The sequence below is a fragment of the Theobroma umbraticum genome, unplaced genomic scaffold (assembly GCF_002168275.2).
Source record: "Theobroma umbraticum cultivar Fairchild unplaced genomic scaffold, ASM216827v3 scaffold_20.0, whole genome shotgun sequence".
In the NCBI taxonomy this organism is placed as follows: domain Eukaryota; kingdom Viridiplantae; phylum Streptophyta; class Magnoliopsida; order Malvales; family Malvaceae; genus Theobroma; species Theobroma umbraticum.
The window spans coordinates 6,488,506-6,508,617 of NW_018397266.1; the positions used below are offsets into that span (position 1 = coordinate 6,488,506).

Below are 20,112 nucleotides of genomic sequence, written 5' to 3' on the forward strand. Positions count from 1 at the left end.
CTTTAATTTGCCATCTCAATTTATGGAGCCTTAGCCTTAGCCTTAGGTGGAGCAAAGTCAGTGCAAACTAAACGCAACCTGTTCTAGTGATTTAAAATAATTATTATAATAACATCAACTTAGTCTCATAAATTTTAGGAATGAAAAATTTAAAATGATAAAGCAAAAGAAAACTAAGAAAAATCTCAACCTTTGAATAATACAAGCACAGTTCATTAATAGCACTCAAAACAGAGGGTAGGATAATCAAATTCATTAAGAATTGAAATTGAAATTGAAATTGAAATCGAAATTCTTCAAGTAGTGATTACAGCACAATGCACGGACCACCAAACGGGTAACTTATTAATGACATCTTCAGATATGCATTGATTTTCATTTAAAACTAAATCTCAGTTAAGATATCATCCCCAATTCTCCACTCAATTCATCATGCAAAGCTCAGACTGTTTTCTAAAAAAATGGAAATCTTTTCTCATTTTTCATTTTAAACCATAAGCACCCATAAACAGAAGCTTTTTAAATCAAAACCGAAAGTCAATCATCGACAGCTGCTTGATCCGGTTAAAAGCCGGCACGTGTCTTTAAAAGACCAGGAAAAGTGAAAAAGTAAAAACAAGTTAAAAAAAGCAAAAGACCGAACACTAGGTGGCACGTGTGAGACAGGCAATGGGTGTGATAATTGTGAAAATTAAATTAAAAACAAAAATTATCCAGGAATACTAAATAGGCGGTTCTCCAATGCTATCCACTTTCACAAACACAGTTTTAAAAAAAAAAGACAATTTTTTTTACCTGTTTTTGATGCCGCCGGTTCGGGAGCCGTGTCGGTCATTTCCCTATACGGATTTGACGGCGCGGCCCTCCATTGACCTCCGGTCAACTTCCCTCCTCGATCCCGACCATTCACTGGCACGTATCCCGAGATTTGACCAATTTATCTCTTACCACGATAAAATGGTCCTCAAAGCGATATATTGGAAAGAGATTGGGAGTGGCGGGGCACCGAAGTGGATTTCAGAATCCCAGCGACTATTAAGCCTTTGTATTAAAGAAGGTAGATTGCGGGGATTTCTTAGAGAGAGAAAGATTTGATTTCAGAGAAAAAATAAATAATAAAAATAATACTTAAACATTTATAAAAAAAGGTAAAAACAAGAAACTGAAAACGAAAGAGACAGAGACAGATAGACATTACATTACAGCGTATAAAAGCAAGGCCACAGAACAACGGGAACCCTGTTCTTGCCTCTCCTGCCAACAAATTTACCATAGTTGAACTTGGGTTCTCTTCCTTCTCCCTACTTGAAGGTTTTTTTTTTTCTTTCCTTTAAGTTTAGGTTTCACAGAGAAATTTGGCTCCTTTCTGGTTTTTTTTTATTACCTTGAGATGGCCAGAAATGGAGCCGTTACATGGCGGAGGAGGACGGAGAAGATTGACGGCTTCGATCTTTCACCGACTGATTCTGAGGAAGTCTATCGTTGCGTCGATGATAGCCACGTTGATCGGAAAGTCATTGAAAGGTTGCTCAGAATTCCTCTTGCAAGGTTGGTTCCATAATTTCCATTTGTTCCAAAGTAGTTATCTTCTTTACTCTATTTGTTTTTCTTCTTTGGATTTGAATTGAATGAGGTTTGGTTTGAATTGGTGCAGTGACGGCAGTGGATAGTGGAAGGAGAGCTTTGCAATTTCTGGGATTGGATGAGGAGAAAAACAGTAATGGTCTTGATGTGAGTATAATTGAAATAAAATTACAAAATTAAGCTCAATTTCAAAATTATGTCAGTGAATTTTTTAAAGATGAGTTTAGCTGATTCAGAGCTCTGTTGTTTTTGATTCAGGGTCTGAAGGTTGATCTGATTATCACTGACTATTGCATGCCTGGAATGACTGGCTACGAATTGCTCAAAAAAATTAAGGTTAGAAACCTTTCCATTTTCTTTCGAAATTCTGTCAATGGTATTTGAACAGGGCTTAATGTTTTATATGGAAATATCTTATTTTTGAACAGGAATCTTCTGCTTTTAGAGAAATCCCGGTAGTAATCATGTCATCTGAGAACGTTTTAGCTCGAATTGACAGGTATTTTAATATTTTTCATGCCTTAGATAAATGAAAATTGGCTAAGTTTTGTTTTATGTCAGTCGAGAATGGAAGAATCTATACTAATTGATGAGTTTATTCAAATCTTTGATGAACAGATGTTTAGAGGAAGGAGCAGAGGATTTCATAGTGAAGCCGGTGAAATTATCAGATGTTAAACGTATAAAAGATTACATGACGAGAGAGTTCAGAGTGGGTGAAGGAGAAAGAGGAGGAGGAATCAACAAGAGAAAGCTGAGAGACAGCTGTGATCTTTCCTCATCGCCACCGTCCACTTTGTCATCATCACCGGTATCACCAGCATCATCTCTATCATCACAATCTCCATCCCCAACGCCGTCAATTCTATCAGCATCAGCACCATGTTCGCCCTCATCACTAGATTCTCCCACCAGACGTCTCAAAATGACAAGCTCTGAATAGAAATTACGTGATTTTTATCAGGAGCCCATGCCAAGCCCCCCTTCCACCCGCAATTCTCCGTTAGTATTTCAACGGTTTTGTTGCACTTTGCAATCAATTAAGGCCCTTCCCCTCCATTTTACCCTCTTTCTTTTTCTTTTTTTTTTGTACTATTTTTTGTTAATCTATAACGTGACAAAATCGAGTTACGAATCCTAACTCTGATCAACTTAGTCTCTTTTATTTATTTTTAATTTCTTTATATTTTACCTCTGTATATGAATGAAGCCAGTTCAGATGGGTTTGGGGATTTTGAATTTGAAATAAAAAAATAATACTGGTAGTAATAATAATATGATATGATATGATAAGGTGGAGGGCATGATCTTGTTGTCTGCTAGAGAGAGCAGGGAATATTTGGAGGGGGATAGGACTTTGGGAGAGTGTTGGGAATGAGATGGAGATGTTCCCTGAACAAGGGGCTACGTAGGAGTGGGGAACTGCCAGTGTTGTCTGGCTGTCTCTCTGAGAGCGGTATTTTGCTTGCATATGCTCGGCTGTCAAGGGGGACCTAATCCCCAGTTACTTCCATACAACTATTGGACATAGCTGATACTGTAAAGATCTTGGACCCTACGTCTGGATTGGTTGTGAGACTTTGATTGTTCATACTTCATACGACTTCTAGCATGGGAGAGATAAAAGGCTGCGTTTTATGGGCATCATTTGTTTCTAGGTTTTGAAATAAAAAATGTAGTAATAATTGACTTGGGTCTAAACAATTTTCGGATGCAAGTATTTCTAGTTTACTTGAGTTTATATATTTAGAAAGATCAAAATAATAAAAAAAAAAGAACGTATATTCTCATCCTAATAGTCCTCAGATTATATTGTAAGAATAATTTACATGCTATTGAGTGATTGCAAAGAGAAACAATAAAGGGAAACAAACTCCTCTTCTCGTGAAAATCCCCGGGCGTGTCCAAAATCTATATCTGTCCGTCCCTGCCTGGGCCGTAATGTTCTGTTTAAAGACCCTTACAAGGGCCCAAACAAGAGACCAGCAGCGGCCAGCTGGCCTTGCATGTCTTCTTTCCTTTTTGTTGCTAGCCGGCCCAAATTGAAGTTTTATACGTCTCTCTCCCCCCATCCGCGCGCGCACACACTTTTTTTTTCTTTTTCATTTTAAAGATTTTCTCTCTTTAGCTAAAATTGTCATTATGCAATGTTTGGTCCTGGTGCAAGCACTAGAGACCAGGGTGGCGGATACGGCTAGGCAAAAATGATAAAGAAGAATATTCGCTGTTTGTTTGGTTCTGTTACTCCGCGTCTTATAAATTTGGCCCTGAAAGCTCAGTCGAAATATTCTAGGCAAAAGTCTTTAAATTTCTTTCCCCTTGATAGAGGAAATTGCATACGGACAAATTGTTTACTAAAGGTGAAGCTGACGCCTCTGTCATTCTTGTAAATGTTTTAACTGAGAAGTATAATTGGTTAGTTAAGTAAAAGCGAAAAAATAAAATACTTTGTTGCTTTGCCACCAAAAACAATGGATTAGTATCAGTTTAGGGTTTTGTTGCCGTGAGTCATGTGGTTCTTTTTGAGTGGGGGGTGGGCTATGTCACCTGAAGATGACTTATTGATATTTGATACCCCGACATAAAATGTCAGTTCAGTGGCCTATCCTCATCTACGTGTGAACTAAGTACCAAAGATCTGAGGGTCGTACTAATACAGCAATTTCTGAAAACCATGTTGCAGCGGAGACGTCTGCAACGCCCTTGGCCACCCAAAAAAAGAGATGTAGACTGAACCTGAAGAGGGATGGGTAAAGGTTGATTATGGTGGGGCTTACTCTCACAACTCCAATGAAGCTGGAGTACGGTTATCATCAGGAACAAGAAAGAGCTGGTTGGGTCGGCTTTATATCTGATTTCAGTCTGTTAGCAGAAGCATTGGCTTTGAGGGAAGATGTTGGTCTGGTAAAGAGTTGAAAATTAACGAAAGTTATCTTGGATACGGATTCTGGAATTTTATGAAAGGATTTGAAGGGTGAAGGAGGTTCAGCTCATCGGAAGGTGGAACCTGTTCTCAAAAGCATTACAGCTTGGAAAAGTCAGTTTGAAGATTGTTGTTGATTTTACGCACACGTAAAGACTCGCACCAGCAATATAGTAATAAGTAAAGTACGTCCTCACAAGAAATTGTCTAATTTTTTATTAAATAATAAAATTTGTCACTTTAATCTCATTCAAATAACTTTAATTTAAAAATTAATAAAAAAAACTTAAAATAATAGGGCTAAAATAGGGAATTGATGTTAGAAATTGCTAGAGAATCAGTAAATTAAAGTTTAGGATCGTGGAATTATTCTACTGTTCATTTAAATTTAATCTTTTTCTTTATACCTATATCAATGGGTTGGTTGCTAGCTTAGAATTTAAATTTATTTACAAGTTTTTGTCAAGATATTGTAAACATACTTATCATAAATAATTTTTTATATGTTTATGTAAGTTAATTAAGTTAGATTCACTAAGCTTTTACTTTAAATTTGGTTACATATGGTATTTAGGTATATTTTCATTTTAAATACTAATCAAATCACCTAATCTCTAAGTGAAATGAACGCAAGCTATTCAAATTTATGGTTTATTTTAAACTTCTTTTGTCAAGTTACATTTAGAGACTCAAATCAATTTAATTATTGATCAAGCAATTAGAAGTAATAGGCTTAGATTTGAAATAAACAACTCAATAGCCATTAATAATAAGTAAAAGAGAGTTAAAATATCTAAACCATAAGAAGAGATCAATCACAATACTAGAAAATGATATTTAACCCATCATATTTCTAGCAAAGTTCAATATTTTAAAAAAATAAATCATTTCTACAATAAAAGGTAAAGAGAGAAAGAGAACTAGTATGAAAAATGAGTTGTTGCAGTTTTTTGAATCCAATCTTTTTGATTTCTATCCTTTCCTTTTTGGTAGAAAGCTTTCTTTTTTCTCCCAAAAAGTATTCTGCCTCTAGCCTTTTTTTTCTTGAATCAAAAGGTTACCTTTTATACCCCCTATCATAGCCATTTGTTAAAAAAATTGAAGGTCGAAATGCCATTAAATTCGTGTTGGTGCTGCGATGCCAAACACATTGTTTACCCTAGTGCTAAGGCTCGTTTGGCATAGCGACGTCAAAAGGCTGGTGCTACAGTGCCAAACCTTTTGTTTTGGAAGCTTGTTTGGTTGATTAGGTTGGCATTGCGGCGTGGAAGGATTTGAGGCTGTGGTGCCAAGCCTTCTGTCTTGAGTTTGCAACAGTTCTGCCTCTTATAAGATGATTTTTGACTTTGATCTCATTAAAACTTGGTGGAGTGATGAACATGAAAATTGTAGCTTCTCCTCTTAGCATTCTAATAATCCAAAAATCACCTCGATCAGGTTTCTTTAGCTCACATTATGCACAAAGTATAGCAACATGTTTAGCAATTGCTTCAAACCAAATTGTGTTCATCCATTTCCATTTAATTAAGCTCCATCTTCTTGCACACCTTTATCAATAAGAGACTAAATCAGTTGAGGTTGAAATTAGGACTTTTTTAACAAAAAATTAAACTAAAATTTCTTAAAATGAAAAAGTTATAACATAATTGAAACTATTATTAAGAAAGCATAAACTACCCATAAATTACTTAAAAACTAAAGGACTTAACTCTATTTTAGATTCCAAATATGTGTAAGATAACTTTATATAATAGAGTTATCACATCTCTAAACATAATATTTTACTAGTCCTTGAGTAAAACTTAAAAACAACAGAAAAACATGAAAATAGAAAACATTGAACTACAAAACGACTACACCAATCCAATGATCACTTTCATTCCTTGTAAGTTGTCTTATTTCCTCAACTCATAACAAGTAGAAGCATTATTTAAATTTACATATCCTTAAATTGCAAGCTCATTTTCAAATGGAATCTCGTGTGTGTGTGTGTCTGTGTGTAATTTCTTGCAATGAGAATTATGTCATTTAGATAAGTTCATGCTTATGCAAAGAATTTAAACAAATTAAGAATTTCATATGTTTACTCTTCATCTTTCTCTTTCTATTAATGTAGACTAACACTTAATCAAAGATCTTTAAGACTTTATCAAGTTTGTAATGTATGGCTAAGGTCAAGGTAGGATATAGGATAACATATCACTTAAATCACCCTAAACACATAATTAGTCTAGGATCTATAATGAGCTTTATTCTTCACTTCTCCTAGTCACCGTTTTTTTTCCTTTGCTTCACCTTTTCTCATCCATCAAACACTTTATTCTATATATTTTTGTAATTCATATATTCACAATTTAACACCCCTAAACTTATTTCTTTTATGGTAGATAATGGGGTGAATATTTTCATAAAATTTTGAATTTTCCACCACTTCACCTTCTCTACCTTTTTCTTCATTACTTAGCCCAATTACGTTCTTAAAATGATCTACATACTTAGGAGTGATGAGTGTTGAAATGGAAATTTGTTCATAGGCTAGGATTATTTACTAAGTGTTTTATCAAGAAAAGGAAACATTAAGCTCAAAAAGGGTAATTAAGGACAAAATATAGCATGGTAGGCCTAAAAAGCTTAAACGATATATAAATGGCCTAAGTCATCTCCCTAACTAACTGTAGCCTAGGATTTCACCTCGAGAAAAATTAAAACAAATTCTAAAACTCAAGAAATTATTCAAATGTTCACACTTACGTAAACATTCTCTAAATACACATAATTATTCACAGCAAGAAGAATGTGCTCAACATGGTGGAAATTCACATTCTATAAGGGTGCTTAAAAACAAAGTTCAATGTAATTTTTAAACAATATTCACACTTACTAAGAGCACAAGATAATAAGACAACTAATTTTCTTTATTGAATAAGTAGATCAAAAGAAATGGCGTAACTTCTTGTAGTCAACATTTTCTAAAAAAAAAAAATTATTAGAAAATAACAACTTAACTAACTTGGAAACTTAAAAGCATGAAATGTAAAAAACAACTAAAATAGAGTTTAAAACTTAAACACCCCTTAAACTTAAGTCTACTTTGTCCCCAATATTAAGAAAAATTAGGAAAAGGAAACTCCCTTTTAGAATGATTCACTTTTTCCTCCTCCTCCTCGTCCTTATCATCACTTGAATCCTTAGTCATGGGTGGGAAATTTATGATGTCCATCTACAAAGGTATAGTGCAAACACGAAACGTTTGCTCCATGGTTGCCATGTAGCATTCAAAATGCTTCATCTTTTGTGAGATGGAAAGGTTTGGTCAATGTGATGAAGGACTTGGTGGAATAGATGAACTGTAACCAATAGCAGCTGATTCTGAAACGTGGAATCTTTGAACAATTCTTGGATTCAATGGAGCTTTTGGCTGCAACATCACTTCACTGCTGCCCTATTGGACTCTCACTTGCTTGCACAATGCAGTGATGAGTGATGGGTACCATAGTTTTTCTTTAACTGAACCAGTAATGTGAATGATGTTATTAAAAATCAACTGACCAATATTTGTGGGTTTACCTGATACGATGGCATAAAGCAAGACTGCTCTATCCTTAGTCACATCACTTAAATGCTTGACTGGTAATATTTTTGTGACAATTAAGTGGTGCTGTACCTTGTTTTCATTTTATAACACACTTGCCTTGAATGATGCTAGAACTCCCCTTGATAGTTTCCAAGTAGTGCCCAAGTTAGTAAGCAAATTGATGATTTCCTCAATATCCACATTACCATTCAAATATTAGACATACTGGTCATTCTCCACCTTCAGTGTATTATAGAAATGATTAATGGTGTGGTTATCAAATGGCACTCTTTTTCTCCTATAAAATGCCACACCATTCTCATGCTCTAAAGCATTAGCATAAAATTCTCTAAAAATTGGTAAAATTATGACTTCAGGTTGAGCACAAAAGGCTTGTTATTTTATCTCCTCAATTATATCATAAATGTAGTTAAACGTAGCCATGGGAACCTCAATGCCTCTTTCAAGGATCGGAGACTTCTGAACTAAGGATTAAGTATGGTGTTTAAACACCTCAATTGACACAAATTTGTTACTGTCAAACCCATTGCTACTAAGTCTAACTCTATTAGGTGTCATGGTTTTCTCAAAAAAATTCACAATTACATTTCTACATATTTCAACCCACAATAAACACCAAATATTTTGACAAATAATCACCACAACTTTACTCTCTTCAAAATCTATACCAACTACAATAAAAGCACCAAAAATCAATAATTTCTCCCAATGTGCAGAAAATTGATACTATTCAATGATAACAATGCAATTATCACCATTCACCATAAATCTCAATGAAACTTCAAGTATAAAGTGATTACTACCATCAATAAGCATAACTTATCCAAAAATCAACAACACAATTCTTCTCAAATAGTCAAGTTCCTCAAGAATAAAATTTCATGCAAAATATTTGACACTTACTTGATTTTTACACTTTGATGAAGAAGAGATGGTGCAAATCCTTGAAACTTGATTAAAATGGCAAGAATTTATGGTTTTTGACGGATTTGATGACTGGGCCAGAGACATTTTTGTTTTTTTGGATGAGAGAATATTGGGAAATTTGGGGCTAGGGTTTGAAATTAGAAAAAAAAGAGAAAATGGGATTTATATAGAGGAAGGGACCTCCATTTGGAGCCATAGTGTCAAACCTTCTGCCCCGATCTTTATTATTTTATTTTTTTAAATGACACCGTAGCACAAAAAAATTGACACTACAGTGCCAAACTTTCTGTTTGTTGACAATGCAAAGTTGCATGTTTTGGCACTACCGCACCAAAAGATTGGTAAACTTCTGTTTCTCACATAATACTTCCATATTTTGGCGTTGCAGCACCAAACTTACTAACTTGTCCACCTTATAAGCTAGAATTTGGCATTGTGGTGCAAAGAAGTTGGCATTGCAGCGCCAAATTCTTTGTGTTGCCTTTTCTCCTCTTACAAAAATGAAAAGAAAACTTAATAAAGAATACTATCAACTTAAATATTAAATCATAAAAAATCATAAAAACATACAATAAATGATAAAAAAAACTTAAAACAAGAAAATTAAGTATAAAGAACTTAAGTTGCCTCTTAAGAAGCGCTTTCTTTATAATCATCAATCGGACTCTCTTCAATCTCATTTGGGATCTCAGTTAGATTGATAGAGGAATGTTAACGCTCGATATCACCTTCCCAATAGTGCTTCAATCATTGCCCATGCACTTTACATTTCTCATTGGTTGAACCATCAACAACTTCCAATGCACCACAAGGAAACACTTTTAAAACAAGAAAAGGTTTTAACTACCTTGATTTCAACTTGCCTGGAAATAGCCTCAATTGAGAATCAAACAACAGGATTTGCTAACTCGGTTCAAAAAGGTGCTCCACAAGTCTCCTATCATGCCATTTCTTAGTTTTCTCTTTGTAAATCTTGACATTTTCATATACATCTATTAGGAATTTTGAGAATATGGTGCCTTGGAAAGCAAGTATATTCTCATGCTTAATTTCATTAAATTTATTTGTAATGAAAGTACATTTGGATAATAAGACGAAGAGTTTGTTTTAGTAAGCATTCATTATCTAGTTATTAAGGTACCAAGATTATATTAAGATGTTAAAATACATTTGAATGAAGAGTCATACATAGGAGACATATATTTTAATTGAATCTAAAAATTATTTATAGCCATATAATAAAGCTGGTCACTTTATTATGTTAAGGTTGTAGTGTCAAGATTATTTTCAACGAAACGAATGTGATTCATTTTAAGAGAATGATAAGTCTCAAATCATCAAAATAGTTAACTTTGAGTAATGCACTATAACATGAACTAGAATCATGTGAGAATCAAATTTAAGTTTATTGTTACCTAAATCTTGATCTCAAACTTATGCATTTGTTTATAGTAGAACTAAAATCCTGATGGATAGTGGATTCGTGTTTAATTTTCTTATAATTGTTGATTTACCATGGGCATGATCATCATAAAACTTTGATCTAGACTCTGTCTTTTGGGATTATAATTGAGATGAACATCTGAGAACATATATCCAAATAATAGAGTTCATAGCATTAAACATCGCTTCTACTAATTTTAGAAGGATTGGTGATTAATCTAGGCCTAGTGGATTGATGAATTAACTACTTATCACATCTAGATACTCAAAAGATTAGATCTAGCGTATTGAATTACTAATTAGATAAAATTTGAGACTAGGGGATAAAATTGACATAAATGGTTAAACAATAATTTCACCTTTTGTCATTGGATGGTTATGAAAGTTCACAATATAAGATTTGTAATTGGACAACTAATAATTAATATCAAATATGAAATTGTTTCTTGTAATTATAGTTAATCCAAGAGTGCATCCATGAGTCTATGGTGGAGTGATTTCATGGTTAATAAGCTTGAATTATTTTTAATGAGATTAAGAGTAATTCTAAGTTTATTGAAGCTTGGAACATCTATGTCCAAATAGATTCTTCACTTAGTTTTGTAGAATTCAACTTGTTTAAGCTGAAATATATGTTTTAATTTGATTAATTAAATTGTGTACAAAAATGGTAGGCTTAACATGTTTATTTTAATTTAGACAAAAAACATGTTTGTTCTTAATTTAGACAAGAAAATATGTTTGTCTTAATTTAAGATAAGAAAATTATTTTTTGTCTTAATCTAGATAAGAAAACATATTTTTCTCAATTTATACAAGATAAAATATTTTTGTCTTAATTACAAACAAGAGTTATCTTAAATTAAGATAATTTTAGGAGGATTCTTGCAAAATAAATCTAGATATCCATGTTGATAAAAGGAGACTCCATGTTTGACTATTACTCTTTTATTTATTATCAATTCTTTTTAATTAAAGATGGATAATAATAAAATAAGACTTATTATTTAATAAGGAGTTTTATTTTATCAAGAACTCTAAATGATAATTAAAGAATTAAATTATTTATTCTTTAATTTTAATTTTGATAACTGTGGAGCATGTTTGATACTCCCATAACTCTGAATGGATGGTCAAGATTGATTCAAAGGTGTTTTATTTTGATTAAACCTTTGAAGCAAGAGTTTTAATAAAAAGAGAAGAGATTGGAAGAAAAAGAAAAGAACATACTTTTTCTTTTAAAAAAAAAATTCAGCCATTTCTTCTTTTCTCCTCCTCCAAGCTTTTCTAAAGAAAAGAGAGACAAAATCGGTTGTCATCTTATAGTTTTGTATTCCACACTTTGTCTACTCAAGGTTCAAGTTGAATGTATTTTTGAAGAATAAGTGGTAAACTTGTTTAGTAGAAAAATCATTCATTGGTGTGGTGATATTCGAAAATGAGAATCTCAGAATAAAATGTATGATTTTTCTTTCTTAGTATATTCTTATTTTTAGATGTGATTCTATTACTAGTAATAATAATAATGTGTGTTTTCGGTTGTATAATTGGATTGCTTGCTTCTTTTATAAAAAAAAAATTGAAATCCATGCTTTATACAATCACATTAATTCACTAAGATCCTACTCCAATAGTATCCAATCTAAATTCATCCATTTCATTGAGTCGAAGTAATCGTTTCTCACCGGCTACTTCCAAGTCAAAATTGAACTTCTTGATTGCCCAATAACCATTATGTTCAATCTTTACCAGGAGATGACATGGCTTTCTAAAGACTAACTAATAAGGAGATTTACCTATTAGAGTTTTATAAGTTGTTCGATGTGTTTATAGTGCATCATGAAGTCTTTAGCTCTAATCTTTTCTCGATGAGGACACAACTTTCTCCAAAATCCTCTTGACTTCACAATTGGAAACCTCGACTTGTTCACTTGTTGTCGATGATAGATAGTCATAACTTTATGTGTCATTCCATACTTAGCAAGAATTGCAACAAAATACTTGTTGCAGAAATAACTATCTTTATCACTTATTATTGCCCGTAGGGTGCCAAATATAGTGAAGATGTTCTTCCTCAAAAACTTCAACACCACTTTTCCATTATTTGTAGGCATTGCCGTAGCTTTTACCCATTTCGATATATAGTCCATAGCCAAAAAAATGTATTGATTGTTGAATGACGAGATGAAAGGTCCCATGAAATCAATGCCTTATACATTAAAGATCTTTACTTCTAGGATATTGTTGAGTGGCATTTCATGTCTCCTTGAGATATTCCCTACTCGTTGACACTTATCACAGTGTAAAGAAAAATTGTTAGCATCTTTGAACAAAGTTAGCTAATAAAAACTTGACTAAAGCACTTTTGTTACTATTCTATCCCTTCCGAAGTGTTCCCTATAATTGGAAGAATGGCAATGCTTTAAAATGCTTTCAACTTCTTCCTCCATAATGCACCCTCTTAGAATTTTTTTCAACACATTATTTAAATAAAAAATGTTCATCCCAAACATAAAATTTAACATCATGAAATTTTTTTTCTGATTATAATTTAAATAAGAAGGTAGAAGGTTACTCACAATGTAATTGACGTAATCAACATACTAAAGCAACTTCTTTTAATGAACATCCAACAATTGCTCATCAAGAAAAGTTTCATTATTTAAAGTCAAATTGTTACATTGATTGTTATTCTCCAGTCTAGATAGATGATCTGCTACTTGGTTCTTTATGCCTTTTCTATCTCAAATTTTCAAGTCGAACTTTTGTAGCAAAAGGATCCATTTTATCAATCTTGGCTTAGCATCTTTTTTGGCAATACTTAATTGCAAAATGACTAGTGTACATAATAGCTTTAATGCCAACCAAGTAAGAACGAAACTTATCAAATGCATCAGTGGTGGTGTAGTGCATTTAAGTTTTGGTTAATGTCTTGCTTGTATAATAAATAGAATAAAAACCTTTGATTTCTTTGGGCCTAACATTGCCCATACAGCATAGTCACTAGAATCATACATCAACTCCAAAACGAAGACTCTAGTTTGGGACTACAATGATAAGTGCAAATACTAATTTCTTTTTCAATTTTAAAAATACAGCATGATATTCATAATCAAACTTAAAAGGGATATCTTTTTCCAACAAGTTGCACAAAGGTTTGAAAAATTTTAAAAATTCTTTAATGAACTTCCTATAAAAGCCATCATGTCTTAAGAAACCTCTGATGCTTTTCACTAAAGTTGGCAATTGAAGCTTCTCAATTGTTTCAATTTTTGCTTTGTCCACCTCTAAGCCTCAACTTGAAACCTTGTGGCCTAAAATAATGCCTTTTTACACCATGAAGTGACATTTCTCCTAATTCAATACTAAGTTAATCTTTTCCCACTTTCGAAAGACCCTAAGTTAATCTTTTCCCACTTTCGAAAGACCTTAAGTTAATCTTTTCCCACTTTCGAAAGACCATAAAAAGATTCAAAAGGCATTCATCAAAATTATTACCAAACACTGAAAAATCATCCATAAATACCTCAAGGTATTTCTCAACTATATCTAAAAAGATTTTTCATCATCTTTGAAAAGTAGTAAGTGCATTACAAAATTTGAAAGACGTCCTCTTAAAAGTGAAAGTGCCATCAAGGCAAGTGAAGGTAGCCTTTTTTTGATCGTCAAGAGCTATTTCTATTTGATTGTACCCAAAATATCCATCCGAGAAACAATAAAACTCCTTACCAGCCAATCTATCTAGCATCTGATCAATAAATGGCAAAGGAAAATGATCATTCCTTGTAGTTTTGTTGAACTTCCAATAATCCATACACACATTCCAACCAGTCATCATCCTCGTGAGGATAAGTTCATTGTTGGAGTTGGCTACCACGATCATTCTTCCTTTCTTTAGAACACACTGAATGGGGTTGACCCACAAGATATCCGAGATAGGGTAAATGATACCGACATCTAGCCATTTGATAATCTCCTTTTAAACTACCTCTTTTGTAATGAGATTGAGTTTCCTTTGATGCTCAATGGAGGTTCGGTGATCTCCCTTTAACAAAATGTTCTAGATGCAAATGGATGGACTGATCCCCTTAATGTTAACAATAGTCCATCTTATGGCTCTTTAATGCTCTTTTAGCACTTTTAAAAGTTTCTTTTCCTGCAAATTTGAAAGACTAGAAGAAATAATAATTGGAAAAGTAAATGACATACTAAGAAATGCATACCTCAAATGAAAGGGTAGAGGTTTAAGGTCAAATGTAGATGGCTCATCAAAGGATGGTTTTGTTGGAGCAAATGAAAAAGAAAGATCCAAGGATTCAAATGGTGGGATGCTGCATCCAAGAGGTTCACATAATTCGCAACATCAATATCATCCCTCTTAGAGCTAACAGCTAATTATGCCTCCAAAAGGTCTAGGTAATTCTCTTCAAACACCTTAAGGGTGACACAATTGACGACTCTCACCGCAAAGCATTCATCATGTTTACTAGGAAGTTAATATTAAAGGGTACTTCTTCATTTTGAACCCTTAAAGTGAGGTCTCCTTTTTTCATATCAATTAGAGCTTTTGCCATTTGTAAAATGGGTCTTCCAAGTATGATCAATATCTCACAACCCTCTTCCATGTCAAGAACAATGAAGTTAATTGGGAAAATGAATTTTGTTCACTTTCACTAAAACATCCTTCATAATCCCTTAACGATAAGTGAGAGAGCGATTGGTAAGCTGTAGTGTCATTGTGGTTGACTTCATTTCCCTAATCCCAACTTTTGATAAATAAACAAAGGCATTAGATTTATACTAACCTCTAAGTCGCTCGAGGCTTCTACAAAGAACAATGCACCAATAGTACAAGGTATAGTAAAACTACTTTGATCCTTGAGCTTTGGTGGAAGCTTGTTCGAAATTATGATGCTACACTCTTTAGTGAGTGCCATTGTTTCATACTCATCAAGTCTTCTTTTCTTTGTTAGTATATCTTTCAAAAACTTAATATAAGTGGGAATGCTCTCTAAGGCTTCGGCAAAAGGAATGTTAATATGGAGTTTCTTGAACACTTTTAGAAATTTCTGAAATTGATCATCTAACTTTTACTTTTGGAAGTGCTAAAGAAATGGGATATGAAGGTGCGTTACCTTTACAGCCTTTTCTTGCATCTGTTTTTTTTACCCTTCAATTGCTACTTTTTCCTCCACTGTCTTCTCTTGCTTTTCAATTAGTTTGCTACTATCACCCAATGTTATCCCACTCCTAAGAGTAATGGCTTTCACATGCTTTTTGCCTTCCTTCCTAGAGTTTGGCTTTGTGTCACTAGGTAAGGTTCCCTGGGGCCTAGCATTAATAAAACTTGTTAACTAACCAACTTGTGCTTCTAAATTCTTTATTAAAGCTAAATGATTGTGGATGAAGGAATCAATTTTAGATATGTATTGCATCAACATCTCTTCCATGGAGGATTTTTTCTCTTGCACAGGAGGTCTCACTTGAGGTTGAAAATTCGAAAGAAAGTTTGGTCTTGGAGCTAATGAAGATCCTTGATTGCCACCCCAAGAAAAATTGAGGTGATTCTTTCACCCAAGATTTTAAGTGTTGGAGTATGGGTTATTTTGCTATTGATTTCCCATAAATTGAATTGACTTCGTACTCACAAGACAATGCTTCGTTTAGTGTTCGTCTCCACATTAATCACATATGACAGGAGTGCTTTGAATAGAATGAACACTAATAGTCTTAAATTTCTTAGTAAGGGTAGATACTTGAGCAGTTAAGGCATTAATTGCATCCAACTCAAGAACTCCAACCATCTTCCTAAGTAATGACCTTTTAAAGTGCCACTAATAGTTGTTGGACACCATTTTTTCTAAAAGGTCATAGGTGTCATCAATAGATTTAGCTATCGGAGCACTATCAGTTATAGCATCAATGGTAGTTTGAATGTGGTTCAACAACCCATTATAAAATGTTTGCACTTGTAAGTCACTTAGGTAGACCGTGGTGTGGGCATCTCTAAAGCAAGTCCTTTACCTTCCCAAGCTTTGTACAAAGATTAAGAGTCAAATTGTGTGAAAGATGTAATATTGTTTCTCATCTTTGCCATCTTTACCGAAGGGAAGAATTTAGTCAAGAACTTTTACGCAAGATTATCTTATGCTTTGACAAACCCATGGAAAGAAAATTCAACCAGACTCTGGCTTTATCTCGCTGTGAGAAAAGGAAAAGTCTCATTTAGATAGCATCATCAGTGACCCCATTGTGTATGGAAGTATCACAAATTTCAAAAAGTTAGAAAAGTGAGCGTTAAGATCATCATTTGGGAAGCTTTCGAATTGAATAGTTGTTTGGATCGTTTGAATGATGGACAGCTTAATCTCAAAATTTTAGCTTGAATTGTTAACCTTTGAATGCTTGAATGAAGTCCATGGACTAACGGAATAGCATAATCCCTTAATGATCAATTCTCAACTACATATCCTTGAATTTACTGCCTAGTTTGATTCTCAACCATTCTCTCCGATTGATTAGAGTCTTGAGAGTTTTGTCTAAGTAATCTTCGGAAAGTCTTCTCGATTTCTGAATCACAAAGGACAATTTTCAAGCTCCTTAATCTTTTTATACACTGACCAAAAAGTACCTAAAAATAAAGAAAACAAAGCTTGAATTAATAATAGTTTGCTTGGTATTAATATTAGCAAAAGAATAGAAAAAATAATTCCTCAAAAATGGTGTCAAAAACTTGTTGCTGGTTTTACACACACGCAAGCGCACATGTCGCACAAGTAACATAATAGTAAGTAAAGTACTGTCTCCACAAGGAATTTGTGTATAATTTCTTATTAAATAGTAAAATAAGACACTGTAATCTTATCCAAGTAAATTAATTTGAAGATTAATAAAAAAATTAAGCTTAAATTAACAAGTTTAAACTAAAGAATGAATGCTAGAAATTGCTAGAGAATTAGTGAATTAAAGTATAGGGTTGTAGAATGATTCTACCTTTCATTTGAATTTAAGCTCTCTCTTTATGCTTATATCAATAGGTTAGTTGCTAACCTAAAATCTAAATTTATTTACAAGTCTTTGTCGAGATATTGTAAACATATCTATTATAATTAATTTTTCATATGTCTATGTAAATTAATAAAGGTAAGTTCACTAAGCTTTTGCTCTAAATTTGGCAACATATGATTTTTAAGTATATTTCTATTCTAAATACTAATAAATCACTTAATTTTTAAGTGAAATGAACAAATACTATTCAAACCCTTGGTCTATTCTAAACTCTCTTTATCTAGTTGCAATTAGAGATACAAATTAATATAATTGTTGACCAAGCAATTGGAGGTAATAAGATTAGATTTGAAATAAATGACATAATACCTATTAATAATAAGTAAAATAGCATTTAAATAACCAAACTACATAAAGAGAACAACTACAATTCTAGAAAAAGATATCTAACTCATTATATTTATAGCAAAGTTTAATATTTTCATAAAATAAATCATTTTTACAATAAAAAGTAAAGAGAGAAAGCAAAAACTATTGTGAGAAATGAGTTGCTGCAGCTTTTTTGAATCCAATCCTCCTTTGACTTCTTTCCTTTTCTTTTTTTTGTAGAAAGCTTTCTTTTTTCTCCCAAAAAGCTCTCTGCCTCCAGGCCCCTTTTTCTGAACAAAGAGATTACCTTTTACACCCCCTATCATGCCATTTGATAAAAAAATCGAAGGCTAAGATATCATTAAATTCATGTTGACATTGCAGCGCCAAACACACTGTTTTCCCTAGTGTTGAGGCTAGTTTGGCACTGTGGCACCAAAAGGTTGACACTACAGCGCCAAACCTTCTGTTTTGGAAGCTTGTTTAGCTGATTGGGTTGGCGCTGTAACGTGGAAGGATTTGAGGCTGTGGCGCCAAACCTTCTGCCTTGAGTTTGTAGCAATTCTACTTAATTTGAGGTGATTTTGACCTTGATCTCATCAGAACTTGGTGGAGTGATGAACATGGAAGTTGTATCTTCTCCTCTTAGCTTCTAACATTCCAAAAATCATCCCAATTGGACTTCTATAGCTCACGTTACGCTCAAAACATTGCAGCATATATGTTCTACAATTACCTTCATCCATTGCCATTAAAGCCCCAGTTCCTCGCACTGAAATTAGGACTTTTTAAACAAGAAATTAAACTAAAATTGTTTAAAATGAAACAGCTATAACATAGTTGAAACTATTATTAAGAAAGTATAAAACTACCTATAAATTACTTAAAAACTGAAGAACTTAGCTCTATTTTAGGTTTCAAATATATGTAAGATAACTTTATATAATACAATTATCAAAGATTCTCGGTTTAACTGTGTCAGCAAGAAAGCAATTCTAGCTGTAGTTTGGGTGCATACCAATCAAAAAAGGGGATGTGCCTTTCTAAATGAATATTATTGCCGTCTTCCTCTGTGGTACATATACTAAGCAGGGATGGACTGCTTGCTCTGCCTTGGGCGCCTTAGGTGGAGGTTGTTATATCCTTGGGTTTCTGTACGAGTTACTGTATATGTTCTCTTTTTCTCCTTAAGGCTGTTTGTTTTGAACTTTGTATAACTTTGGTATCATATTAATAGTAAGACGAATTTGTCTTTAAAAGACTTCGAATGTAAAAGCGGTATTGTAGGGTTCCAGCGTGGAAAGGTCCTTCAAAGCTTCAACACGGTTCATGATTATGGAAGTTGTTTGTTTTCAGCTATAAAACTTCATAGAAGCTGTGGGAGGCTTGCGCTTGCCGTTTGGGCTTCAAAAACCGCATAGTAGCTTTTATCAATTCGTCAACCCCTAATTAATTTGGCCCATTACCCCACCTCCTTCCGGGGCTCCAACCACCTTCATCGGTCAATTACTCGGGAAAGAAAAGCCAACTACCGTCATACAGTCTGTAGATGGAGAAGTCAACAACGGATTTATGATACCTAAGAACATAATATAAAATTTGAATAAAAGAAATCAAAGGAAAAGTGAAAATGGGAGGCCATTTTCAAACTTTGGCAGCTAAGGACCCAGGAAAGCCCTCAGAATGCCACCAGGGCAATAAAATACAACAAAAGGTGGATATATGCATATATTGACTGATTGTGCGGAGAAAGGCCCCCCATGACCGCGTCTGGAGTTGTTTCTGTCAAACCACACTACAATTTCATTAAGATGAAGTCAAATTCACTAAATTAGAAATATAATTTGGTGAGCCACTCCCCCAAATGCCTTTTAAACTACAGATCCAAATTGACTTTCAATTTGTAAATTAATAATGCTCTCTTACCTTCATCCAGATTGTGGAGGAGAACCTTCCATTACAAAGATTATAATGATTCTGAAATTTTGATGGGGTCTTCTCTGACTTGGGTTAATTACGTAGCAATGATAATAAACGTTTTGCTAAAATTCTATTCAAATAATTTGTTGATTACTTTTTTAAATTTACTCGTTCAAGGTTTTATTGATTTACTGATTCAACTGTTGCGAAAGGGTAAACACCCATTTTTATCCACAATCCAGCTGCAAATCTCAATAAATTAGTATTACTTCTGCTAAAAAATATTCAAAGATTTCGAATCTGGGTTTTAAATTGGTGTAACAGGATTAAGTAAAAGCTAATC

At 33.5% G+C, this 20,112-nt stretch overlaps 1 protein-coding gene across 1 annotated transcript; it reads left to right on the forward strand.

Annotated features, from left to right (window-relative positions):
* Positions 1 to 1,319: 1,319 nt before the first annotated feature.
* LOC110423061 (two-component response regulator ARR6-like) lies at positions 1,320 to 3,210 on the forward strand. The gene is made up of 5 exons (XM_021437166.2): positions 1,320 to 1,548; positions 1,653 to 1,731; positions 1,843 to 1,920; positions 2,013 to 2,083; positions 2,203 to 3,210. Exons 1-5 carry the CDS (start codon positions 1,391 to 1,393, stop codon positions 2,525 to 2,527), a joined length of 711 nt encoding a protein of 236 aa, XP_021292841.1. The 5' UTR covers positions 1,320 to 1,390; the 3' UTR covers positions 2,528 to 3,210.
* The last annotated feature ends 16,902 nt before the right edge of the window (positions 3,211 to 20,112 follow it).